At 35.3% G+C, this 10,826-nt stretch overlaps 1 protein-coding gene across 2 annotated transcripts; it reads right to left on the bottom strand.

Moving 5' to 3' along the window:
* Positions 1-3,294: 3,294 nt before the first annotated feature.
* Positions 3,295-10,406, bottom strand: LOC121795763 (FGGY carbohydrate kinase domain-containing protein). 2 transcript variants are annotated; one of them, XM_042194357.1, is made up of 15 exons: positions 10,166-10,406; positions 9,798-9,877; positions 9,573-9,690; positions 9,289-9,467; positions 7,640-7,722; positions 7,364-7,548; positions 6,659-6,720; positions 6,335-6,449; positions 6,121-6,237; positions 5,190-5,309; positions 4,943-5,090; positions 4,705-4,861; positions 4,137-4,209; positions 3,887-4,014; positions 3,295-3,613 (listed from the first exon to the last, which is right to left on the bottom strand). In XM_042194357.1, exons 1-15 carry the CDS (start codon positions 10,317-10,319, stop codon positions 3,485-3,487), a joined length of 1,848 nt encoding a protein of 615 aa, XP_042050291.1. In that variant the 5' UTR covers positions 10,320-10,406; the 3' UTR covers positions 3,295-3,484. The 2 variants fall into 2 exon arrangements, with proteins under 2 accessions (XP_042050291.1, XP_042050292.1); XM_042194358.1 differs by lacking the exons at positions 9,798-9,877; positions 10,166-10,406 and having other exon boundaries at positions 9,289-9,489.
* Between the last annotated feature and the right edge of the window lie 420 nt (positions 10,407-10,826).

Here is a 10,826-nt window from a genome sequence, read left to right as displayed (position 1 = left end):
TAGAACTTAGATCTGGTAGAAAGGGGTTAGAAGCTCTCTAGAGAAAAATACCATATAGCAAGTCTGTGTTGTAAGCTGTAATTCCAGATCAAGCAATACAAACCTGCCCCCATTTCTCCCCGTGGACGTAGATTTACCTCAGTAAATCGAACCACGTAAAATTCTCTGTGTCGTGATCTGTATTTTCCTGCATTTACTAACATCAACAATTCGCGGAATCATCACTCTACTTCATTTTTCTATGAGTTTTTTGTGATTGAAAGTGGAGCTAGTATATACTGGTTGTCTATATATCTCTACATATAACCTTAACTAGTTTTTCATGGTCAGATCACATAATTAATGAGAATATTCCACTCGTATTAATTAATTAAGCTCAAAACATTACACTTTTAGTAACTAAACAAATATCCAAGCAATATTTAATTTTATCATGAAACTATGTTCATTACAATCTCAAGAAACACAGACAAGAGTCTCCCTCCTAACAGGATGATTAGTTGACAAAGATACATTTATAGTTCAATCATGTACCTGCTGTAGCAAAAACCTTTTAAACTAATTATACTTTATTATGTGAAGCAGACTGTTATGACTTTTGTGCATTGGTTTAATCACAAATTCATTTAATATAATGAGGTGTTATTATCTTAATTCACTTTTTGTATAATAATTGATAAAGAAGACAGCTGCTGAGCTCAAATTGAGGCCTAATCCCTCAATCTACCAATTGTCAACCCCTTCTGTTAACGAAACCTATATCTATCAATTTGTTAATTGGTGTCCAAGAAATTGACTTAGCCCTTATCTTTTCACCCACTAATTATTTTCACTCACTAATTCTTTTAATTGTTTATTACAAGTTCTATGTTTCGGGGGCATTTACTTTGGATCTATAAAAACAATCTAAGCCAATCCACTATTTACTTTGATAAATTTATTGATTTTGAGTTTATGTGACCATCTTATTCTTTAAGTAGTCAATTATGCGTTTTATCAATCAATATATTTAGATACTTATTAATAAACGGCTATTTCAGAAGTGTAATCAAAGTGTTAAATACATCCAATAACTTAAATGGATATTTCCAATAAAGGGTGTCATCTACAAAACTATGTACTCCACTACTATGAAAACCAGGAACTGTGGGAAGAGAAAAATGGAGGTGGTACGTGTGAGGTTGACTTACAAACTAATTAATGTGTTGTTGCATTAGGTACAAGCACAATTTAATTAAGAGGGAACATCTTTTTTTTTCCACGAACTTTACCAAAGTATCATTTTAGGTTCGTCAACTTTGAAAATATCATTTAAGGTTCACCAACTATGAGTTAATATCATTTGAAGTATTTTTTACCATTTCTAAGTTTTTTTGGACGAAAATACCCTCAATACCTTAAAGGGTGTATATTTTTAATAAATTTGTCATATACTCATATTTTTTTTATAAATATTTTTATAATATATTTTTGACAAATTTTCTAAATATAATTTGACCTTCAATATTATCATTTAATTTTGTGACATGCAAGAAAAGATCTTTATTCAATTTTTTATTATTAAAGAAAAGTTCTTTATTCAATTTTTAAAAAAATTAATATAAAAAATTGAAGAAGCAATTTTACTTGCATGTCACAAAATTAAGTGATAATATTTAAGGTCAAATTATATTTAGAAAATTTGTCAAAAATATATTGTAAAGATATTTATAAAAAAAATATGAGTATATGATAAATTTATTAAAAATATATACACTTTAAGGTAATGAGGGTATTTTCGTCCAAAAAAACTTGGAAATAATAAAAAGTACTTCAAATGATATTAATCTATAGTTGGTGGACCTCAAATGATATTTTCAAAGTTCACAGACCTAAAATGATACTTTGGCAAAGTTCGTGGACCAAAAAAGATGTTCTCTCTTTAATTAAAGAGACTATTAGATGAAATAGCATTTGACTCTTGTGCCACTCAATTTGACTAATTATTACATATATATATTAATATCGTCAAAGGGGTGGCTGCAAAATATCTACAGGTTGAGGAAACTAAATTTGATTTCTATTCCTAATTAATGAGAATGCATCTCAACTTAAAACATGGATGACTTGATATACAACCTAGCTCGTCTGTATACAATGTTGTTCGATTCACACTCCTATGAATGTATAGTTAGTAACTAACTTCTAATACATAATTAGAGATCAAATTTCAACTGTTAGATCAAAATAGAAGTGTGTATATAATGTTGTTCGATTCACACTCCTATAAACACAGAGGTTATTTTTATATACCAATTAGGTTAACTTAAGATCGTTTTAATTCATATGAGAGAAATGAGCAAGTGTGAACTAAAACAATCTATAATTCATATGAGAGAAATGAGCAAGTGTGAACTAAAACAATCTAAAAAGAATCTTGCATGTTATGAAATAAATCGATCGAAAAATGACTAAAATGATATCTAAAAATACCTTCCATTAGGATTTGGTTGTTTTTTAACACTGGATGTATAGGGGATGGAATTGATTAACTCCAATTTCGTTCTTACTATATAAAACTTAAGTCAAATTGAATTCTTTAGATTAATTAGAGTGATCAACCGCTAAATTATATCGTGTGTTAAATTTATAACATTATTATACGTAGGAGTAAATTAGGGAATAATCTTTTTGTAGTTATGGAATAATCAATGATGTCGTAGATTCATTGGGATAATGATGTAGTGCAGGGTAGATAATGAACTAGATGTGTTATAACATTGTCAATTTTTCAATCTTCAATGTCATATGTCATTTTAAAAAAACCATTTGAATTAAGAGAATTATATAAAATTAAGTTTAGAGAGAATTTTGAGGATTATCAACTGTGATTGAAAATTACATGTGACATTAAAGATTCAAAATCGACAACATTATAACGTATCGAGTGCATTATCGCATTGCACTGCGATATTATTTAAAGAAATTTGCAACATCCTAAATTATTCTGTAACTGCAAATATTAATTCTCTAACTTACCCTTATGGCATAAAATAGTTTTAAATCTGCCATATAACGTAATCAGCTGATCACCCTTATATAATGAGTTAGTTTTCGAGGTTTGATTTGATTCATTCCTTATTCCTTATACTATATATTAAGTGGTAATTAATCACTTATACCATAAGCCTCGCAATCCAGCAATGCCATTTACTTGTATCCAGTAAAAAATATATTTCGATTATCATTCTTTACCTGAGATAGTAAAAGGATAAAATCATCAATTACTTTCATTTTTATTGCACACCTTTAAGATTAATACGTAGCAACTATGTTGTCCCTTTATTGCGTTCAATATTTATATACCTGTAAACTTCCACAGGCATTGGGCTGTAATATTCCCATACAAATTCAATGCATAATTCGTGTAAACAAATTGTATTTCAGTAAAATACTTACTAAACTTATTATTCTATCTTCAACTTCTCAATCTCCATTCCAAAGTCTAGACATCTGAAAGAGCTTCCTTTATCATTGCACGCTGGGATAGTTGCTGCTCGTAAAGATCGCGGAAGATACGATACTTAGTGTCGTGATACTTCCTTACTTTCGGGTCGTGAGAGGGATACACCACCTGCCAAGGTTGAAAATAGTCAGTAGCATCAGAAGAAGATCATTAGATATTAGTCTGAAATATTTGCTATTTTTAGGTGCATCATTTGTGTAATTCTAGAGTATCCCCTTTTCTGATGGATAAATGAACACGAATTTAAAGGCCACGTCACGGTTTGACTCAAACCCGAGACCTTTGGCCTCAAACATTACCACTAGGCCAACACACGCACACAATTCTAGAGTCTCCTTGATTATGTATGTGAATGACCATAGTAGTACAGTAGCTTCTTACCCGGCCAGGTGCATTTAGTGCTTTCATGGCCTCTCTAACAGTGGAATACTTCTTCGAAGCAACAGCACCAAGAATAGCAGCACCTAACAGCACAGCTTCGTTTTCCCGAGGAAGAGTTATGGGATAACCTATTGAAAATAACAGACTACTAATGACTAACGAGACTAATTAGGTTGACAGATGAAATGACAGAGAGATGTCAAATAATCATATATATGCCCATCATAGAGAGAGAGAGAGGAGAGAGAACCTGTGATATCTGCATGCTCTTGAATAAACAAAGGATTTTTGGTAAGCCCACCACATGCAAGTAAGGTATCAATCTGTGGCAAACCATCTCTTAGAAAATATCCAGACCAAAGATAATAACAAAGTGGAATTTGCTACACAAGATTAAAGTGGCATGCTGGTAGGCTAAACAAATTAAACATAAAACTTTCGCATGAGTGAAAACTCATTGAATAACCAGTAGATCGACATTAAATTAAATAGTCACTTGTGTAGAAATTGAGTTGGCGCATTACTTAAATATTAAAGGCTTAAGAATAAAATACTTGTACACAGTTTTTATCAACTAGACATTATTAGAGCATACCATATTAGAAATAAACTACAATTATTAGCAACAAGGTATTCAATGAATTTTAAACCTATACACATTTTACAAGCCTACTAAAGTAGTACTAGTATAAGAAAGGACTTGAGTACCATGTTCTGTTATTGCCTGTATTCCATTTGTCTGTTTTTGTCAGTAGTTGCTAATCAGCTCTAAATGATATGGTGAAGGTAATTTAAGAACACTGCAACAATTTCCTTACCTTGTGCCCCTTCTCATTGCAATGTTCTACTATATGTCGTGTCCCGTAAGCTAGACCTTGTATTGTGGCAAGGTATAAAAGAGCCAGCTGTCTCTCACTTGTATCAATAGTAAGGCCATATATCACCCCTTTGGATAATGGGTCTGCAATAGGAGATCTAGACTAAAAGCTTAGGTAATAATATCAACAATTTTGTGAAATAATAATGGTACTTCCCGATAAAGTATTAAGCTCTCACCTGTTTCCATGGAAATCAGGAAGCACATGGATGTCTTTGGTCAAAGCAGCAAGAAATGGAGAACTCATTTCTTGCTTCATTGATTCCAGTATTTCCTTCATTAGCATTTTTTCCAGTATCTCATTCAGAAGCTCATACACTGAAATACCTTATAAAGAAAAAAATTTGTAGTATACTTTAGGTAAAGGACAACATAGATGCGACTATATATCTAGAAACACAATTTAACAAGTTAAGGTCATCTCACTTCGAGCAGCTGCTCTGTTAGCCAGGCCTTGATAGGCAGGATGGCCCTCCAAGATGTGTTCAAATAATGCCCCACTAGCGCTCTGGCCTCCTTCCGTAAGCCAATACTCAGGCACCATAGCTTAACAAATCGTGAAAGTGAAAAGAATGTCACTCCTTGCATCAAAGAAGAAATAAACCAAATAAAACATGCCTCCTGTAGATATGATATAACTTTTCCATTATGAAGTATTCAAAGGCTAAGGTATTCCATCATTGCAGAAGCAGGAAAGCTACTTTTAAACTACAAAACTAGAAGAGTCTCCATCTTGCCATGTCCTAACTTACTGAAAAGGCTGAAGGCACACTCTCCACATGGAACTCAAACTGTCCAAGTAGCTACTGAGATGTTCTCAAACAGACAGGAAGCAGAGGGATAGAGGGAGACGCAATATTTGGACATCCACAAGGATTCATAGCAGACTCACTAATAATATTAGAAGGTATTAGAATATGATAAATCAAAATAAAGTCATAAAACATTCAGTTCACAAGTTCCTCCTGCATAATACTTATAAATATCCATGTACAAGTTGGCATGAGGACTCTGTATTTCCTGACACAAGACATTCGCAGTTAACGCCTAGACGTAAAGTAGAAGGTTATAGGTACCATAAAGGAGAATAATAATCCAATAAGGTAACTCCCCTGGCAATTCCAGACTCTAAGAAAAATCCAGTAGCTAAAGTAGCAAGTGTGGCTAGGTATTCATTTTATTATCTGGGTGTTAAGGAGGTGAACTGAATAGAAGACAGTGATTTTATAATTTATATCCAGTTTCATTCTACGGCCCATTAATCACCAGTGGCACAGTGGAAGTAGTCAGTGTCACTGAAAGCAATATTGTTAACAAATAAATCTGCGACTGATGTATGGGTTATATTAGAACATACCTGACCAGAATGGTCCCCAAACCCCTGGAATGAACAACTTGGTCTTAGATATAGCCATATGGCAGTTGGAAGTTCCACATACTAACACCATGCGATGACATATTGTCTCCTCATCTTCTGCACATTCAACATCAACCAATCGTAAAATATGTACAACAAACTCAGTTTGTTATGCTTAAAATGTCACATTCATGGAGGGATGGAAGAAAGTAACCTGCTGGTTCATGTTCTGTTATTTCTGGAGGCACACTTTCCATGACCCCCACACCACCAGCATGAGCATCTATCAACGATGTACCAACTGGTGTCCCAGCTAGTAAACCCAGTTCCTGGTAACAGAAAAATGTTTCTTAGCAAAAAGGATAAAATAAGACACTAGCGAGCATGGCTCTTGATCCAACTGGACTGATAATGTAGATCAGTAAGGATAATTTGATAGAAAGATGGAGTATGTGCTGCTATCTCCAACTGAACTGGAGATCAATTATAGGCTCAAGCAATCACTGTAATCAAGTGAACTTTTCGTAAGTTTTCTTGCCTTTGCGGCATTAGGTGTCAGACCACTGCCCAAAGCATGACCGGGAAAAGCTACACTGCGTCCTGTAAACAGTGTTTTATCTATAAGCATCAAGAAAGAGATATACAAGAAAATAGAAAGAACACAAATATTTAAAGCAACTATTACTTGAGCTGAGACTAAATTATTAGTGATTAGTTTTTTTTTAGGGGAATTATTAGCGGTTAGTTAAAGGAAGACTTTCAAGTGTAAATCTAGCATAACACTTCTCAGTGTTTCCTGCTCCACAAGCACACACAAAATATTAGTCATAGATGCCCAAGGAAAAAAGAATTATAGATACTTACATAATTTAGATTGCAAGAATATTTCACTCATAATTTACAGAAGACCTTCTCATTCAGACACTATTTTCGAAGAAGCCATTTTTTATAGCTCCTTATTTAAGGGAACTACTATAATGCACCAAAGATCTCTCAATTGATCTCTAAAACCTCGTAGATTGCTGGAAAACGGTGATTACACCATGATTATGCAACTACATACATTTATAAAATACCAACTTTCAGTTTTAAATGATGGACTTTGGAGAGATCCAAATGGAACATCTAATGCATCCCATTGTTAGAAAAACATTTCTTGTAGCACTTGAGGTATAAATGACCATACAAATTTATGTAACTGAAAAATACATCACTGGTTCATAAGGATAACAAAAAAACATACCTATCTTGGAATGATGGCTGTCCACAAGATCACCTAAACCAATTTCCTCCCAAAATTCATCATCCCATCCAAGAGCTTCCATGTCACGGGAATCTGTCTCATTGATCTGTTGCATATGCGCATGGCCCAAATAAGTCCATTTGCAGACTGTTGTGCATAGACTCCGAGTATCATCTCCTGTTGCTCTGTTTAAATGACCAATATTTAGTATAGGATTCTATTTTCAGTCACACTACCATACCAGAGACAGTCTTGGGAAAGAATTAGACAGCCTACCTATACGATAACCAATCGCTCAAATCCATCCACCTAAATGTCATTGACCAGGACTCCTTCAAATTTTCTTTGACCCACAGAAGCTGCGATAGCAGTTTTCAACATTAAACAATTTATGAACCAAATCCACTAATTCGTTGAGCTAAGCTATTCAAATAATGATACATAATTTTAAGTAAATCAGCTGATCAGTAGCAAACATATTACAATAATGGGAACTACGAATTCTAAAAGAAATGTATGTTCCGTTACAGTAAACATGCTCAACATTGCAATACAATTATCTAGCAAATACTAATTATTAGGTTGAAAACATCAATACCTGTCAAATAATTAAATAAATAAACTATCTTTTTCTTCCTTCATGGCTTTCCAATCATATGAAGAAACCATAAAAATTGCATCTTCAAAGCTTCTACTATGGTAGTTTCCAGATTAAAGTCCACCATTAAGTGCGCGGCACCAAAGAGCATCAGGGAAAGTTGTTGTTTGTGCATAAACCTTAGTAATTGTCTCTTTCTATGTGCATTTACCACTATATGACAGCCAAAAAATAAAGCTAGTGGAGGCCTTTGTTACAACATCCCGACATACATCGAATTCATCATTGGATACTGCTGACAAACATCATGACAGACCCCTCATAGGCGAAGAGGGCGTAGCCCAAGATATTATTCACATTGCGATGAAGATTTGGAAAGAAATCTGAAAACTGGCGAAGTTGAGCTTAAAAGATTGGAGTAGGACTTTATGTAAACATGTTCAAGATGTGTGTTTCTCATCAAATAGTTGGAGTGCACAAGTGAGCTAAGGCCGGAACGAAACTCTTCCAGCAGGGGCGGACTTGATGAAATAAGAAGGAACTTCAGCTAGAATCGACGATGAGCAATGAGATGACTGACGCCAGAAACTAGTGAGTAGGTTCATTTGATAAGTCGTGAACAAATTACAACCCGAACACTTTGCTATGAGAAAATGTAATTCAAGACAAAGTTGATACTTCAACTAATAAATTTGTATTGATCATTCAAAAATGAAAACTGCCTGAGAACAAGGAGAAATGTGTAGGCTACAAAGAAAGACCCTAATCCGGACTTGAAGAAGAAAACAAGAGATAATCTTCATCTCTTTTAAAGAGGTAAAGATAGACTCCTAATTAAACATGAAACCTAAAAACATATGACTCTAAACTCAAAACATAAATACTAGAATAAGAACAAAAGGACACCGATTGCCAAATGGATGGTAGAAAGTCCTCTAGCTTTTCATACTTTTGGAGAACTTCCAGCTATCAATGAGACAAAAAGCTATGTGAAGTAAAAGAAGAAAAGGTCACCGATTGCTACTAAGAACCAAAAAGAACTTTTTTAGGAGTTGGTTGGTGTTCAGTGATTGAAAGAGATGATCGTATCCTAGTTCGCTTACTAATCGCTTTCAGGACAATGGCATGAAGTTTTAGTGGAAATGAATCTCTGCTAAGTACATAGCCTATAAGACATAGAAAGGTAATGCATCATACGTCATCCACTGACATTCTAGAGAGTTAGATAAACAAAATCTGCAGCTGTGCCAAGAGAATCATGAAACGAGATTATCCGGTATGAGGAAAAGAAATACTGTTACTGTCGCAATCATATTATTTCTTTTACCTTTGGTGTCTGCATCTCAGGAGATACACTCCCACCGCAATACTCCAGAACTGGTGACTTTGATAAATTAATTCTCTCAGATTGCTTCACAGCTCTATGGTCCATCCAGACTATAACATTCCGCCTTGAGTCATGAGTCAAAGAAACTGTCACAGGCTCTCCATCAGAATCAATGGCAACTGCACACAAGACCAATTTCCCCTGGTAAATAATAGGCCATAAGCTACATATCTCAAATCAGTAGGAAGATGGATCCAGCACTGTACTAGTTAGAGCTCACATACCAAGTGAACAGGTAGCCGCAAAACCCAAACTGGTCACTTGTTCCCCTTTAATTTGTGCAACAGAGCATGCTGATCTGACAGCTGTGCAAATCGCATGCCAGATATCGGTCGAAGATTCCTGGGGAAAAAAATCTGGCTTCAAATTTTCAGTTTCTCTAAGAAATCAGCGTGATTAAAAGTTTGTGCACAAACAATGTCTCAAAATTCACATTATTAAACAGCCACCTCAACGCAGTCACCATCTTTCCAGATCTGAATGGGGCTAGTAGCAAACCCCAAAAGCCGTCCACGGTCATTAAAAATGGCTGCGTTAAGCAAAAGAACCTTGGGTTAAAAGGTTATCGAATCCACATAATTCGGTTACAAATCAGTATCCTACATTACAATCCATAATCCCTGAGCTCTAACTACCCTCATTTCTTCAATAAGAACATAATCGAAGTTGGAAATTGCTGATCAGCACAAATTACAATACCAATAAATTGAGAGAAGAGATGAGCAAATACATTTTATGGAAAATTGCTGAAACGCAATCGACTAAAAACGATAAGAGGAGTGATATAGATGCAATTGAGTAAGGAGAGAGAAGCGACCTGCGCGTGCGCTTGCGGTGCCGACGTCGACACCGAGGAACATAGGGCCGGTGCGGCTGCGCGGGGTGATAGGGCAGTTGGGCGTAGTCATCTCGACGGCGGAGGAGAGGTGGCCTTGGTTGGGTGGATTGATAAGTCGATTTGCGCCAGACATTGTTTTAGGAGTATTATTTGACGCTATTTCTCGGGTTTTTTCCGTTAGGATTTTGACATTTTCCTCCTCTCAACACCTTGTTTGATTTCTCTCTCCAGATTATCATGTTTGCGTCATGAGTGACAATGACTTGTTTCTTCCTTATTTTTTATTTTCTTCATTGTCTGGTCATGCGACCCGGGCCGACTACACTAGCTAGAGCCAGAGTTACAGATGCCCACGGTTTACGGTTCGTGCGATTAATTACAAAATTATAATAGGTGGTTATGGCTCTAAACCAGAATCGTGAGATCTAAATGGAACTGAAACCGTTGCTTTTGGAACCATGGGCTGGTTCTGGTTCCAAAATTCCAGAATCAACACTGTGCCGGAACCGCCAGTTCTGGACGATTCCAAACCGAAACCGTGAAAAATTGCCGAAAAACCGTGAAACCAAGTGGAATCATAAAAAACCGTTGGACACCGGTGGTTTAAAACCGTGAAAAACCATCGATTTGAAACCAAAAC

This window comes from Salvia splendens, chromosome 3, assembly GCF_004379255.2.
Source record: "Salvia splendens isolate huo1 chromosome 3, SspV2, whole genome shotgun sequence".
Classification (NCBI taxonomy): Eukaryota; Viridiplantae; Streptophyta; class Magnoliopsida; order Lamiales; family Lamiaceae; genus Salvia; species Salvia splendens.
This window is presented reverse-complemented; position numbering and strand designations above follow the sequence as displayed.